The following is an 18027-nucleotide window of genomic DNA, read 5'->3' on the forward strand; positions in this document are numbered from 1 at the left end:
GTACAGCTGCATATGGTGTTTCCGTCAGTCGAAGTACTGAGTGTCATCCGCGGGATGGTTCATGCCAGGTTTTTATCAGTCACACACACACACACACACACACACACACACACACAAGCACGCACGCACGCACACACACACACCACACACACACACACACACACACACACACACACACACACACACACACACGCACACTGACACAAACAAACAACAGCAACTTGACATGACAAAAAACAACACCGTGGGCAAATAATAATAGAATAATGATACAAATAACAAAGCTTGATGATATTAATAACTTGGTGATAATGGTAACTTGATTGATAATAACAACAATAAGAATGATGAACTGTTTTACTCAGTGAAACACCTAAAGCCAAAAAATGAAAACGTCAGGAAACCGAACACTGAAAATGCATGACCCTAGTGCGGAATTTTTGGCTATGACATAAATTGAGTTGGGGATTAAGTTTGGGTTTTTTTTTCAAAATCATTGTCAGTTTTTATTCTGGATTCAAATGAAGGTAGTGGAACCGGCATCTCACAGCTGTGCTTTATCACTAACAAAACTCACGGTGATGAATACACATTTCAGTTTTTCATTAGTCGGCAATCGGGGGACTGAACAGAATTTTTTTTTTTTTTTTTTTTTTTACGCATCCAGCAGGACCATTCTAAAAAGACTTAATCGAATACTAAAACTGTGTTTTCCACTTAAAAACTTCAGTTTAAATTGAATAAAAAATATCAAAAAAAAGTATTCACTTAAGAAACACACACACACACACACACACACACACACACACTGCCACACACACACACACACACATACACACACACACTGCCACACACACACACACACACACACACACACACACACACACACATTCGCATTGTCGCATGCGTATACAGTAGGTATAGCTTCTTTTCCCTCCCTCGATTTTCCCTCTGCCCTCGTTTCAGTGATATCACTTATACTGTTCTAGTGAAAAGACGTCAAAACTTAAGAACGAACACACACTTTTGATATCTGTATGAACTCAAAGTGTCGATCGGAGAAAAGTCGGTCGAGAATGTGTCACAAAATGGACCATGCTCCGAAGACATATTCGAAGAAATGTCATGAACTCAAGGAACACATTTTATCGACTCACACTACACACACGCGCGACTCTGATATCTTGTCGAATGTCACATGTCAATCTGGTGACTGGCACTCGCAAATCGCTTCTTCGGTAACTGTGCGTTAACTTTCTCTGTCTGTCAAGTGTGTGGATTGAGTGAAGGGGCGTTCCGAGGCTGATAAAACGAGGCACGTGGTTCCCCTGTCACTGAACAAAACTGCAACACTGACCGTCGCGTTGTGAGTGGTTGCGAGGGTGATACCGGTGATCTCCCTTGACTGGTAGTTTCCGTTGCAGGTGGCGCCGCTGAGGACAGAAAGTCAGGCGGGTGTGGGTTGCTGCTGGCCGGCTCCGAAGCAAGCGAAAGACTTAAACTCGGAGAAAATGTCACGTTTATGGCGGCGGATAATCGCTCTCAGCGATTCACAGCTAACAGCGGACTTTCAGAGGTTATGTGGGATAAGGTCAGTGAAAAAGTATGAACAGAATGGAGTGGATAAGTCCCAAACTAGCGTCCCTTCATTGAATGTGAATGGATTTACAGAAGAATGTCACGAGTTACAAAACCTGAATGGTGACTCCCATCCAGTTCAAAACGGGAACGCTCGCTTCCAAAATGGTACCACGGATTCGTGTCAGAGTCCACTGAAGAAGGTCCATGGACACAAAAATGGATTTGTAACCCACAGCGAACAGAACGGAGGAAAGACCGTTTACCAGCAGAACGGAACAGCGTGTCAATGCCAGCATGAGTCTCTGAGACCACGGGTCAATGGCTACATTCACAACGGAGATGCCTGTAAATCTGGTACACACGACACTGTCGAAACGTCCAAAACGTCGAACCAGAACTCTTCGTATGTCATTGAGAACAAATTATTGTATTACATCTTCTCTTTCGGTGCTAGCCTCGGCAATGAAATCTTTTACATTCTCTTCTTCAGTATAGGTCTCTGGGCATTTGACAGTTACGTTTCCAGGAAGACCTCTGTAGTATGGTGTGTCATTATGTACGTAGGCCAAGCTGCCAAGGATCTTATATGTTGGCCCCGACCAGCTTCACCCCCGACGGTACGTCTAGAGGGAAGATACGAGTTGGAATATGGCATGCCTTCCACTCATGCCATGGTTGGTGTGGTGATTCCATTTGGGTTGCTGTACTACACTTATGGATACTATGAGGTTAGTATGTTTGTTCTTGTGAACAGAGGTTAATAATACATGTAGTCATATATAAACTTTAAAAAAAAGAAAAAAGAACTTTTGTTGTGAACAAAGTGCATTGGGGGGTTCGGGGAAGGGGGGAGGGCAGTTGTAAAATAATTGCCATGCCATACTTGCTACAAGACCTTTTGAATGGATTTTATTTCTATATATGTTTAGCAAGTCTTGAAGAAAGCAATACTAAACACTGTCATGGCCTTTATCCATGCAGGCTTTTGCCTTGCTGTGTTTGCCAGTGGAGAGCTAAATGGGATGTTCTCATGTGTTCCATGATTCATCAAGCCACTTAATGATCCCACTTTCAGGGATTCTCAATACCACAGTGTTTGATTGTTGAAACTATCCAGGAAAACGCAGCAGTATCTTACACTGTACTGCTTATGCTCTGGTGTGCAAATATATATGCAAACTGTGTTACTTTGAAATTCACAGAATTGCATTCATTTGTCATCTCCAGACTGAAGATGCAACCAAAGCTCTCCTTTGTCTTTGTGCTGTTCTGTCCAGATTATTGTAATTCCCTGCTTGTTGGTTCATCCAGCTACCTCAAATGGCTAGGCTTCAGAAAGTCTTGTCTTTCATTCCTTTAAATTTTATCACATCTCTCCTCTCCTTCATGTTTTACACTGGCTCCCAGTACAAGAAAGTATTATTTACAGTCGCCTCTCTTTGTTTCCAGTCCATTGAGGCTTCTGGTCCACAGTATCTTTCTGATCTCATTCATCCTTACATACCCTCATGCCAACTTCGCTCTTCTTCTGACACTCGCATGCATAGGATCCCCCTGCTTAAACCAAAACGTATGGCCAACGCAGTTTTTCGTACCAAGCCCCATTCTTTGGAATTAACTTCCTCAGCCTCACTGTCACTCATCTTCGCTGCAATCTTTCAAATCCAGAAGATCCATCTTTTCCCCTCCTGAATAATTTTCACCAGCTCATCCCTTTCCAGTATGAACTAGAATGATTATTAGTATAAGTGAGTGAGTGAGTTTTGATAGTTTCAGAATTTGTTGGTTGTATTTTTGATTGTGTACTATTTATGATTATGTGCTATGACGTGTGTGTGTGTTTGCATGTGCTTGTGTGTATTGTGGGTGGGGTGGGTGGGGGAGGGATGAATATTTATTCTAATGTTTGGTATCTTGCGGGTTTTTTTTTTTTTTTTTTTTTTTTTTTTGATATTTGTGAATCTGTTATATTTGTAAACGCCTTGGGCTTATTTTTAAGATTTAGCATAAATGCTCATGATAATAATAATAATGATAATATACAATATCATGTCCCTGTTCTTCTGACAACTTGCATGACTGGAGAGAAGGCAAATTTATCCCTCTGGATTCACAAACTCTGTATAGTTGATCAGCTTTCTGTAGCATGTGTGCGCACATATGCACATGTGCATATATATATATAGATATGTACACACAAACACAGACCACAGGCATGCATACACATACATACACACAGACACACACACACACACACACACACACACACAACAGGTGCTGGTAAGTTTCCACTTCAGCATTCAGTGTGACTGTGCTGACTGTGACCTCTGTTGAAACTGCCTGCCTGACTGCCCCTTCCCCCTTCTAACCATTTCCTTTATTCACTCCCCTTGGGTTTGGCATACTTTTTATGTAATTAAAAAAAAAGAAAAGAAAAAAGGAAAAAGAAACTTGTATGAATTGAAAAAAGCAAAAAGGTTAAACAATGATATAAAAAAGGAAATAAACAGCAACTACACTTTAGCACTGTACAAGGGGCTGCACTTTCCCCGGGAAATTGGTGATCATCAAGAAATGTCATCCGTAAAAGATCGTAACATGAATGATGAACGGTTACACAGTTTGACACACGTTATAACACAGAAAAAACATGATTGCGACACTTGAAATTTGAAGGGTCTTTCAAAAGCCTATGAAAAGTTATAATCTCGTGAAAGTTGACACAGTTTTTTTACACACACACTCTACTAGTACTACTCATACATGGTCACACACTAACACACACACACACACACACACACACACACACCAGATTGAAGTCCCACACAAAGCTGAATTGTAAGTCACCAATTGAACTTGAAGGATTAAATACAGTTAACTGTCTTTTGAAACCTCTGGCTCATTGAACAGATTCAGTGAATAGGTCATTTGCATGTGCGCAGATCTGCAACAAAAGAAGGCACATGAATCCTGATGAATGTATCCAGAGGTCCCACAGCACAAAATTACGCACCTGTCCGATTGTATGGGACAACCAAACCTGGCAGATGAATGGAAATGTTCTCTCCAAATTGTCTGCGAAGCAACCTTTTTTATTTTTTATTTTTATTTTTTTAACTATGTCAGCTGAAGGGTTACTGAGCAGTCAGCTTCAGTGCAGACCAGTTGGCATTATTGCCCACTTCCCTTATCACTGTAACACCTCCCAGACCCAAATATCCCACTTTTTCTCAGAATGATTCTATAGATAAAACATCAGTGTGGAAACAGTAGTTCTCCCTTCTTTCTCACTTGAGTTATGCCATGCACAACTGTTAGTTGTTGTTTTTTTTTAATGTCTGTTTACAACTAGGTACAGCGAGTAGGAAATTGGGGGGACAGAATCTCAGAATTTCTAGCCATGCTGTCCTGGGTGTTGGACTGATGTATTTTTTGTGGAAATGGCTCAATAAACATCAATCAAGTGGTTTGAGTTACAATGCACAGAGATAGAGCATACTTTCACTGAAAGTTTCAGGTTTGGAATATTGAAGTCAGCAGTTGTATGATTGGTCTAGAGTTTGATCCTTCACTTAAAGTGGCTGCACAAAGAGCAGGGCATAATTGAGCCAAAGAGTTGAGAAGAGGAAGAAGAAAAGAAAAAAAAAGAGGAATGCATCAGTATGACTTAATTTCACTATTAAACTGGTCCATTTTCTCAGTTTTTGTTAAACTTAAGTCGACACAGACCAGAAATATCACTTTTATTTTTTGTCTACTCCATGGTGTGTATGATGCAGAAAGGCACAATTAAAGGATCCCTGGTCCCCCATTAAAACTTAGTCAAAGACTGAAAGAGTGAATCTGTGTGAAGTTCCAAGTTTAAAGAGATCAGTTCTAGTGTTCATCAGATTCAGAGGTTAGAAATGGAATTGGATGTAGAACTAGTTTAAGATGGGGAAATCATGCTCCAAACATGTACACACTGACAAACACCCAGCCAGTTCCACTCCCCCCCCACCCCCCTACCCCAGCTGCACACACTGAGTGACAAATATTACACACCTTGCCAAATCCACCCATGACTTACAGCCACACTTGTGAGTGCATGCATGTGTGCACTGAAAAACATTGAATGCAGCCAGTGGATCTAAATTGACTAAAGTCTCAATCTCTCTGCTCTGTTTCAGCAACAGCAGTTACAAGACCCATTTTCAGATAAAGTCTAGCTGTGCTCTTTATCAGTTTAGGTGAATGAGGTTGTGTGATACACATGTAGTTATGGAGGGGGTTTCTGCTCTGGCAAGGTAGGGGAAGAGTCATCTCTCTGTGTCCCAAGTTCATAAATTATCATGATGATATTGTTATGACATTCTAGTCAGTTGAGCAGTGAATGTCAACATTCTAAAGCACTGTGAATGTGATAAAGATAGTCTATTTTGTTTTTCCTTCTTATGGAATAACATCATGTATATTGACCTTTGTTCTTCTTTTAGTAGATTTTTTTTAATATTTTTTTTTATTCTTAATGCAGCTGCACACCTTCTGTGCCCAATAGATCGTAAGATTCTCAGACCTGAGGAACAGACCAGGTTACTTTCAAAGAGGAAAATAAACTAACCCAACAACAGAAAAGAACAGACCACATTATCTTAACTTCTTGTTGGAAGTGGAACTGCGGGTATAGAACAGAAAATTGAAAAACCATGCCAGTTGCAGTGATTATTATTCTAAGTTCTCCATTTACAAGTAATGACAGCAGGGAGAGAACGAGAATGCCGCCTGATGGCATAAAAATGAGCTGTAATAACATCCCAGGGCAAAAGGGAACAGATAATTAGTTGTATTTGGAAGGCAGTCTTGTTAGTTCTGTTGGCAAACAACTGATTCTGATGGCAAACAACTGATTCTGATCGACATGTGGTTCTCTTAGTCTTAGTTTTGTGTGTGTGTACTAATTGAAACTTTCTTTTGGGACGTAATATACTGAAATCAGTTTTGATGTCAGTTTCTGACATACATTATGGACATGTGTGTATACAAGTGTGTGTTTGTGGGACTGTGTGTGTGTGTGTGTGTGTGTGTGTACTTTTAAAGTATAGTACAAGTAGCTTTTCAAATAGTGAAAAATTATACTTTTAGATCACTGAGCATCATTTCAGCATGCTTTGTTTTTACTGCATTCATTCTAGCACATCACCTGAGTTAGTTCTACAGTTGACTCTCAGTTCTTAGGAATGAGGTTTTTTTTAGACAGTCTGAAATAGACTGAAGGAATATGTCAAAAGTGGCTGTCTCTTATTTTTGTAAATGAGTCACTTTGGTCTTTTGAGACAATTTAGAGTAAGTATGCTTGATATTGTGTTTATGTGTCTTCAGGATTATGAGCATGTGTCATTTGTGTTTTTGTGTGTTTGAGAGTGATTTCATGAATGTGAGTACATGTGTATATACAGTACTATGTGTTTCTTTGGGTGAACACACAGTGGGACAGGGTATGTGAGCATCATTTCACACTTTATCTGAATGGTAATTACACAGTTTACTACATTGACAGTGTCCTTGAAATATCAGTCATCACTCATTCATGAACAGCTGCTGCATAAATGATTGAATGTATCATGTGTGGTTCAGTTGCTAACTTTGACTAAAAACTTAAAAAAGGATGTGACCAACTAACCAGATGTAAGCAGTGTTGTCATTTGTTTTGTCTTGGTATGGTCACGGTGCTGAGTAAAAAACCCATAAAGACTGATCAGTTGATACCATGATTGATAATTCGTTAATGAGTAATATTATGTATATTTTATATCCAGATGTCTTGAACTAGTATTATACAATTAGTATAGTAATATTCAGTTTGCATGATACCTTATATATACTATTAATATACTAACAAGTAACAGTGTGCCTCGATTGTGTGGGAATTTTAACTGCTCTATACTGCAGTGCAGGGGGCCAGGGTATGATTAATAATGATCTGATAAATCATTAAGTGTGTTGGTTCATGACGGAATGCCTGATGCTATGTGTTTTTCAGTACAACCTGTTTTTGGGCACACTGGTGGCTGTTGTGTGGTGTGTACTGGTCAGCTTCAGCCGCCTCTACCTGGGCATGCACAGTGTTTTGGTAGGTGACTGTGATGTTCTTTGTGTGTTGACATAGATTTTCTTTTCTACTTTTTGGATTCACTTTTTTCTTTCAACCTTGCCTTTTTTGTATTGTTTATTGTGTTTGATGTTCCATATCCTGTTTATTGTTTCATTTTTGTTTGGATTCTCTGTGAATAACTAGTAACTAGTGTTTTGTTTTGAACTTGGAAGTCACATGGTGACAAGTTTAAGACCAATTTTAATGCATGCTAATATGACAACGCTTAAGTCAAGTTATCGGTATTGTTTCTGATAATGTTAAGATAAAACATATACTGTCATGGTTGAAAGAGAAATTGAAATAATGACATTGGAATGGAGCACAAGTATTCATCACATGAGTAAGGATTGTGTGAGAATATTCTCCTCATAGTGAAGGATATATGAATTCTAAATATACTATTGATGATAGATACCATCTGTTGTTAAACCAGCCAGATCAGTATTCAGTTTCTGAGACCAGTTATGGAGAAATTTTTTGTGGTGCTGGGTGATGTTTTGGGTAGTGCAAGCTGCAAGTCTGTTTGAAGTTTACCTCCCTTTCTTGCCAAGTCTCAATAATCGAAGCTTGTTTATTGAACTAGTATTTGGATTCAGAATGCTAAAATGTATATCTTCAGGATTTAAGATGGAAAAAAAAAGGAGAGTAAAAATTCTGAATGTGAAACTGATAGCATCGTTTTTAATTTTTTAAATTGAAGATATAATATATATATATATATATATATATATATATATATATATATATATATATATATATATATTATATATATTCACCACTATTAGACATTTGGAGTAAGTGGGTGCATGTCTCTGTGTGTGTGTGTGTGCATACTTGCATGCATGTGTGTGCGTATGCAAGCATAAACTGTCAAAATGATTGTGTTAATGACAGAGATCACATGCTTTGTGTGCAACAAAATGTTTGGGATTCCAATCACTCAAACAGCAGCTGGCAGTGAAAGCAGAAACTGCGGTGTGTGAAAGTAAACGATAATCATAAAGCAGCTTGTGCCAGTGAAAGAAAAGATTGTATGGGAAGCATTCCTATGACACGGATCAATTCGTGAATTTACATCACTGACATTAAAATTGAGGACATGGAAACAGCAACAAGTCATTCAGCGTCTGTGATGGAAGGCAACCTTGAACTTGCTCTTGATTATGTGGTGGTCGATTACTGTGAGTAGAGCTGTAGAGCTGAGACTGAACACCGAAACTGGATATGAAGAGCGCTCTTGAACTAAATGAAAGACAACAGTGAGAGTCACACAGTAAAGCTGTAAACACTTGAATACATCATACATACTGGTATGTCAAGAGAGAGTAGGTCCAAGAATTCTTGTGGTACAGTTGAAATTGCAGTATAACTACAAGGTTGGGGTGATTAGAAAAGTTCAGTTTATTTTCTTTCAAATTCAGTGTTTCATCTTTGCATTTGAAAGACAAAATAACAAGAAAGGCAAGGCCTTCAACTTCAGGACTCACTTGTGATACACACTTAAAGAAATAATAATGATAATAATAATATCTTATAAAAAATATAAAAAAAGTTTCTTGAAATGTGTTCTCTGTTCGTTATCATAATTATATATACACTGGCAGCTTTGCGTTTTTAGAAAAAGCAAAAAAAAAAAAAAAAAAAAGCTTTATTGCAGATTTGAACCGTACATGTTCAGGTCGAGAATGAGTTGTTTTATCCACTGCACGAATGTGGGTCATTTATGACTTTAAAAAAATATCTTTTGAGCATGTTCTTTTAGCGGAACAAATCAATCACATTCACAATCACAGTGATCAAAGTGATCCACCATATAAATCATGTTATTTTTGGTATCCCATCGCCTCAAATATACTGCAATATGATATGTCCGTTTTTATAGATCTGCAGAGATCCATGTTCGACAATCTTGTTTTTCCACTCACTGAGAAATTTTGACACTGTCCATTCAATTTCTCTTTTCTGTTCATTCTAGTTAATTCAGTATCCACCTTAAAACATTCTTATGCAGTAAACACGTCAATGTTTATTTAAGAGGGATCTGTTTGAGGCCCAGTGCTCTTCACACTGTACACTGCTGCTCTCGTTGAAATTATCAACCACTATAATGTCAGTTATCACTCTTAAGCTGATAACACTCAACTCCAGAAGAGTGATACCCCCAAAAACTGTCGTTGCTCTTGCAAGAAACATCCAACTGCTTCCTGGACATTCAAAACTGGATGACTCTAAATAAGTTACAATTGAACGTGGACAAAACTGAAGCAATGATATTAGAAACTAAACAAAAACTCTCTCCCATCATAACTGACAGAATCAAACTTGGCAGTACATCCTTCTTTCCAGTTCAGTCAGGAACCTTGGCGTTGTCCTTGACAACACACTGTCCATGGAAAAAAATTATCAGTCAGACATGTCAATCCTGTTACTGTCAATTGTGGCGCATCAGTTCCCTGTGGAAATATTGTCCATTGACACAACATCTACTGATCTAGACTTGTCGTTTCTCTCATTCTCTCTTGCCTTGACTACTGTAACTCTCTATTGTCTGGTTTGCCTGCTTCGTCCCTTCAGTCCCTTCAGTGCATACAAAACTGCTGCCCGACTCGTCCTCAGAAAGAAAAGATCTGAGCACATCACTCCTCTTTTGCAACATCTTCACTGGCTCCCTGTCTCACACAGAATAAAGGACAAGATCAGCACTCTGTTATATTTTAAATGTATTCACAAATCTGCCCCTTCCTGTCTCTGTGGTTGCCTTCACCTCAACATTCCATCTCGCTCACTACAATTGGCTTCGGATCCACTCTGTTTATCACTTTATGCATACCCAGATTCAAACACTCGACTGTTGGCTGCCGTCTGTCTCTGGACCTTGCAGTTGGAATGAACTTCCTCTTTCACTTCGTCAAGTCTCCACACTCAGCTCTTTACAGTCTGCCCTTTAAACACACCTCTTCCCAAAATAGCCTCCCTTCTCTGCCTCTTCCTTGTCTTCAGTTTCTCCAGTTTTGGAGTTATGTTTGCATGTGAATGACTGGTGCGAAAGCGCTTTGATTTGTCTCTGCACAAGATTCAGCACTATATAATTAATACCATTATTATTATTATTATTATTAATTCTTTTAATTCGGTGGTAATGGAGAGGTTGCCATTGCATCAGACTTTGCAACTTGTTTTGTCAAGATTTGCACAGACCAGTCTAGACAAGGCTGGCCAAAACTCAGTGAAACGGTTAATTAAGATTTTCTTTTATGTTCATTCTAGTTAATTCAGTGTCCACGTAAGAATATTCATGTGCAGCAAACACATCAATAATGTACCAGTTAGTGTCACTGTATGTGTTATGTCCAGAATTTGTATTTCTTTTAATTGCGAACAAGAAAAACAAGGTCATGGTGTTTCCTTACCAGACAATCACTGAATCAGGCAGCTGCAAAGAGGTAATAGTGTTAACGGATTCCCGAATCAGCATCAATGAAATAAACCGTTAATTATTCAGAAATGCGACAAAATTCGTGAGACATAAAACCTATTATTGGTATGACTGCGAAGATGTTTTTCCTACTATTTTTAACATCAAGCCAAATTTAGTATTGGCAGACAAAGTATTTCCAGAGAAAATAGCAATGTTAAAGTTTACCACACACACACACACACACACTCTCTCTCTCTCTCTCTCTCTCTCTCTCTGTGACACAGACAACGGAACAACCGGTTATAACATACTCACTTTGTTTCCACAAGTGAGTCAATAATGATAATGTGATTCATGTTTTTGTGGATCTAGCATCTATAGCACTTAAGTTACTAGACTGAATGGAATGGAGCTTAACCAACCAGTTCAATCCAAGTAATATTCAGATTCTTCAACATAATGTTTCGGTTCACAGAATGTGAACTTGACTTAGATTCTAAGTTAGATATTTGAACTCAGACTAGTACTGGTGGTAGTCACCCATGTAGAATTATTCATGGATAATATCACTGTTTGGGGAGTAATTTCATATTTGAAACATAAATGATTTATATCATGAGATGGAAACAGATGGCTCTGTGATGTTCACTTTCTAGTTATTTGTGTTGGAGTGAATCGTGGCCAGGGCATGTAGAACAGATGTCCTCATTGGAGATTGAGCATCTCATATGCTTACACACTGGAAAGATGATACTAGACCTGTAAAGAGATACAACACTTTTACACACTGGAAAGATGATACTAGACCTGTAAAGAGATACAACACTTTTTAACAGCCTTAGGTGGGTGTCATCTGAGTGAAGCTGGAAACCCGTTGAGGAAGGCGAGACTGGTGAACATTGGAAAGGAGATATTGGAGAAGGTTGCATACAGTGTTGAACACCCCCCCAAATAGGTCTGTGTCTGTCCTGCCCCCACTCCCCCAACCCCCCAACCCTCCTTCCCAGTAGTTTTTGGGGTTTTTTTGTTTGTTTTTTTCTCTTAGAGGACAGTAATGTGTTTCATTGAATGGTCCAGTGCTCTCCACTGCCACCAGAGTAAAATGTCAGACAGAAGGGTGACACAGAGTTCAAGTGGAACATTGACAGAGTAGTATTAAGATCATTTTATTGATGTGTACAAAGTGGGTACATTATTGTGTGGGCAGATATAATCTAATTCAGTAATTGGGTTGAAATATATGTTGTTGTTTTTACCTTGATTATGAAATGATTTAAAACTAAAGAAAAAATCCTGACATGCAAACCTGAAATAGACAAAAAGAACTTGGTAATTCGTACTCACATACGTGCAAACTGTTATTTGTCAACAACAACAACAAGAACAGACAGTTTATTGATACTGATGTTAAGAAAAACTTAAATGTTAAGATTCTACTAATACTGTACTCTTTTGTCTTGCTACTAGCATGACTTCAAATGAGAATGTACAACAAACTTGAGTGAACAGAATCCGTGGGCTGGTCATGTGACTCTTACTAAGATTAAAAGTCATGTTAGGTAAATGTTGACTTTTCCAGTGGGAGAGGTTAGGGGATGAAAGGTGGTCATGCTGGCAGAAAATGAGACAGTATATCCTACTAGTGACTCCCCACCCACACTTCTGGCTCCCATCCCTGCTGCCACTTTTACTCTCTCAGTACTTTATCAAGATTTTTAATAAATCAACTGGTAATCTACCAGGTCCAGGTCGTCATGCAATAGAAGCTGTGCGTTGATGCAATCCAAGCAAGTAAGGGCCTGTTTTGCCCAGGAATAACTGACCAGGCCTGCCTCCCTGACTGACACTACGCCCACAGTCAAACAATGAAACATGGACAGGAATGGGTACCCCAAGACTGGGAGATCATTTGCACATGAATGTTGGAGATATTTCACGACCTCACAAATCTGTTCGGTTCAGCATTACAATTCACCCCAGATGTAGATTGGACAGAGAGAATCTTTGATGCAAACAGTTTTTTAAAAGTAAAAAATCATCATTGTGAAATGATTGGGATAGAGTTAATAGCTGGTGAGAATTTCTGCCACCGAGATTTTTAGAATTTTCATTTTCTGGTTATCTTGTGTTTATTGTGAGCACGAGCAGCAACAGAAGTAGCACAGCTGTAGTTGTTCATTAGCATGTCATGTCAGATGTAAGCAGTCTTCAGAATTTGCTGATAACAACAAGCTCAAGACAGTCAAGATTTATGCTGAGGATACCTACTTTTACTCATCTCACATCATGACTAATTTAGCTGCCTTGTTCAAAAGCATGATGCGGATCAAGCCTCACTTCCCTGGGGCCGTGAAAATACCTCCCCCCCCCCCCCCCCCCCCCCCACTTTTTTTTTTTCTTTTTTCCTAAACCAAGGTATCTGCCAATCTCTTTCGTCAGTGGTGAAGCAGACTTTTTTTTTTTTTTTTTAACTTTGATTTTGTGTTTGGCATGGAAAATTTTCAGTCTGTTCATTGTTCTGGAAAAGGTCTGGAAGTGGAATCAGTATGGAATTTTGTTTGGTCACATCTATGGAAGCCCTGTGTCTGCCTCAGCGACACCTGTTAGCTACAGCATGGCCATCTGCATGGTGATGCTGTGCTTCTGGCCCATTGGAGTGTAAATTAAAATTTGCATGGACTGGTCAGGGATACAAGCATTATTCTTTAGCCTGGTGACTTGGGCAGAACAGCCACAGGACAGTCACTGAATGACTGTTTTTGATCGTGATATTCTGTGAACACCCATTTGTATATCCCTCAGGCAGTTTCAACCGTGATGTAGTCATGTGCCTCGTATAATGGCTGTGCATGTAGGCATACTCAAATACACTAGCCGCAGCCTTGACCACTCAAATACACTAGCCGCAACTTTGACCGAGAGTGAAGGTCACTGAGGAAAGGGTGAGCTTTGAGAAATCTGAACTTTTTTGTGTTTTTTTTCATGAAATTTTTTGGTGGTTAAAATGATATGTCATTGGTCAGAGCTGCGTCAAAATAGGTCCAGCATTTCAAGAAACTGCTGTCAGCAAAAGTACATACACATGTGACATGCATAATGATAAATGTGGGTATGCACACACGTGCATGCACACATATGCGTGCGCGCGCGCACACACACACACACACACACACACACACACACACACACACACACACACACACACACACACACACACACACACACAGGGCACAACATACACAGAAACTTTAGACTGGCTAGGTTGCTTTCAGCCAAGTTTTGCAGTGAAGTGAGTGACTGACTTCATCATGTGTTTGTGCTAAACATAGCACTGACAGGACTCCAAACCCTGTTTCCCATTTTACTGCTTTACAAGTAATTACCACATGAGACCAAGAAAGGGTTATGGATGAGCATGTTTTCATTGTTAATTGAGCAGGCAGTGATTCTGTCAGTAAAGCACCCCACTCTTCCAAAAAAGAAAAATAGAAAGAAAGAAAGAAAAAGAGAAAAATTTTAGGAAATTATTTTGTGTGGATGTTGATAGATAAGCGAAAGCAAGTGTTTGCCACCACATGATATATATATATATATATATATATATATATATATATATATATATATATATATATATACAAACAAGCCTCTGTCATCTTACCGTCTTTTTATTATTTTATCTAAGAGCAGAGCTTTTTACTCTGCTCTCCCCAGGACCTCCAGGTGATGAAGGGAAGTGATTTGGGCATGTCTGGCAATGATGGACAACCTCAGGGTGTCATAAAACTCTGCACTGGCTTGACATGCAGCAGCCTCAGTATTTCATTGCCTAAATTTAACTTTGCCTTGGACTCCGCTTGCTCCAGTGTTGACAGTGTGAATCATCATCATCATTGGCTTCCTCCAGGGGGTAATTCTGTGCAAGTCATAAAAATCTTGTCTCTGTAATCAGCAGGTGGCTTACTCGAAATTCAAAATGGAAAATTAAATCTGTGTGATACTGATAGAGAACTGATAGTGATACAGATCTCCCAATTGAAAAGTAATTTTTTTTCTTCTTGTCTCAGAGATGACTGCAGTATTAATAAAAATGTAATGGTTAACCTTGATCTTTGAACTTGCTGTTTTGCTGTCATCTCTCATGCAGAGTGAAAGGCTGTGAGAAACTTCAGATTACCAGTGTCAGGCTTCGAAAGAGGAGAAAGAGGGAGGAGACAAATTTAGAATGGAGACTGACTGATGTATAGGGGGAGGTGGGAGAAGTAAACTTGTTGTTTGATTGAACTGTTGAATGTGGAAAAGCTTCAGCCCAGTACCAGCTTTAAATAAAAAAGAAAAAAAAAGAGGCGAAACAGTAAACCTGAATCATTGACTCAATGATCATCAAGAAAAAAAGAGGGGTGAGGATCCTTCTGATGTCAGAACTATACATTTTTTAGGCTTGGATTGGAAACAAAGGAAGCCTTGACTGACTGACTCTCTCTCTCTCTCTCTCTCGCTCTCTCTCTCACTGTGTGTGTGTGTGTGTGTTTGAAAATATTCATTTGCATACATGCGCAGGGTAGGCTCTCTCTCTCTCTCTCTCTCTCTCTCTCTCTCCCTTTCAAACTGTTAAAGATGTCTGTCAGCCTCCTATTAAGTGTTGCATGCTTCTTGAACTTCTTACAGTTCCTCCAGCAAAATGGTACCTCCCTTTCCTGTTCTTCCATTCTAGGTCATTGTCACAACAAATACCTTTTGAAAAATGTATTTAAAAAATTTAAACTGCATTTTTTTAAAAGCTCATTTTGCTTTGGAGGCATTTCTTTGCTCTGAAAGAGTGTGTGTGGGGGGGGGGGGGGGGGGGGGGGGAGTTATTATTGAATGATATTTTGGGAAGCATTGCATATTATTGCATGCATGTTTTTTTTCTGTAAGTCAACTGACAAATATAAATCTGTTTTTATCAGACCTCCAAAAGTTATCAGTTTCTTCCTTTCCTTTGTGTTGTGTTGATGTTGTTTTTTTTGACCCACCCCCTCTTTATTGTTGATTTTTGATACATCATTACATGTATGAAATTATTCCCATTTCCAGTCATAAAAGAATTTGGGATGGGTTGTTGGGGGCTGAAATCTACAGGGTGTGTGGTTGACTACAAGTTAAGGGTTAGTAGACTGGTGGGAGCACAGGTCTGCTTGAGGCTAGGAAACCTTTCAGGCAGATTGTGTGCCTTTGGATAGGTGGGTTGTGAGGGTAGTGGTGGTGGAGGGGAGGGATGGAAGGAAGTTGGGTGAGTGACTCACAGCATTAAAAGGTAAAACAAAAAAAACAAAAAATTCTAATCTGTTTTATATCAATCTAATTTCTGCCCTCTGAAATTTACAACTGAAAAACAGGTGGGTTTTTTTAATTTTTTTTTTATATTTTAGATTAATTTATTTTTTTAGAATTTAAGTCAAACATGGGGGAAACTACCGGTGCTATGTAACTGTAAGCATTAAATGTATTTTGTTTTCTAATATATGAATATTACTGTTATTGTTAGTGTTAAGATCATTATCTTCCTTATTTTATTAGATGGCACAGATGTTATCACTTTTGATTTCAAGTCCTGATGAATTGTTTGTGTTGGAGTAATGTGTATGGAGAGAAGAATTGTGAAAGTCGCACTATACTAACACATGTCTGTGGCATGTTTTCTTTGTGTGTTTGAGAACAGAGTGCCAGTGGGATATTGTTTGCTTTATGGGGTGTGGTGACCTAGAAATGTGTGGTCTGGTCAGGGTAGCTTTTGGGGCAGGTTTCTTCAGAGCCCACAGACATTGTGTGGAATCTGTCACTAGTTTCTGTCACTAGACAATATGAAAAGGAGAGAAGAAAAATGTGCACATACCAACATAGACATGGACATACATTTAACAGACAGCGAACAATTGCACATAGGCATAAACTCATGAATGATAAGGTGATAAACACACAGCACAGACATTGGGGAGTTTGAGGGGGAGAAGAGTCAGTCACATACAATATATAAGCTGAGTTATGATGAAACAGAAAAAGCAAATAACCGCACGTAAAAAAAAAAAAAAAATTTTTAAAGTAAAAAGAAAAGTAAATAAATTTAAAGTGTTGAAACTTGCTGAGACAGTAGATCATATCGAAGAGTTCAGTTGTATTATTTTGCAAGCAAGACTGTACAGTCAACACATTTTATATGTGCATGTACACACACACACACGTGCACGTGCACACACGCGTGCACACACACTCACACACACACACACACACACACACACACACACACACACACATATGCACACATTCATGCACATTCTCTTGCACAGATGCAGAGACATATTTTGTACATAATTATGAGCATCACACACCACATAAAAAATTGTCAGTGTTTGAAATTAAGTCAGAACAATCATCTGAGAGTTTTACTTGGTTTTTAAGACCTGTTGCTGATGGTAAGCTCAGCTGTCATATAATATAATCTGTCTCATGGCTTAAACTTTTGGTTTTTTGCTAACACATGTAGCTAATGATGTCATCACTATCAAGATTGTCCTATCAGTACCAATCAAGATTGTCCTATCAAAACCACCATAAGATAACATTTTACAAATATGCCTAACCACAGCAATGCTAAATAGAATCTGAAAAGGTATCTTTAAAAAAAACAAAAAACAAAACAAAACAAACACACACACACACACACACACACACACACACACACACACACACACACACACACACACACACAAACAACAACAACACAAACCACACCTGTGTGTGAGCTGGTGGTGATGTGGTGGTTGATTGCAAAGGAAGGACATTCGCTTTGCCTGTTATGTCTACATGTTTGTTGTTTTGGTGTTTTTTTGTTTTGTTTTGTTTTTTGGTATTTTTTTGT

The 18027-nt window shown here is 38.8% G+C and overlaps 1 protein-coding gene across 1 annotated transcript in view; it reads left to right on the plus strand.

Moving 5' to 3' along the window:
• Positions 1–1379: 1379 nt before the first annotated feature.
• The window catches only part of LOC143296723 (sphingosine-1-phosphate phosphatase 2-like), a 28239-nt gene continuing 11591 nt past the window's right edge, over positions 1380–18027 (plus strand). The window contains exons 1-2 of the mRNA XM_076608780.1: positions 1380–2309; positions 7601–7690. Of these exons, the coding sequence (XP_076464895.1) occupies positions 1512–2309; positions 7601–7690 (888 nt within the window). The 5' untranslated portion in view covers positions 1380–1511. The remainder of the gene's footprint in view (positions 2310–7600; positions 7691–18027) is intronic.

This window comes from Babylonia areolata, chromosome 21 (assembly GCF_041734735.1).
Source record: "Babylonia areolata isolate BAREFJ2019XMU chromosome 21, ASM4173473v1, whole genome shotgun sequence".
Lineage (NCBI taxonomy): Eukaryota > Metazoa > Mollusca > Gastropoda > Neogastropoda > Buccinidae > Babylonia > Babylonia areolata.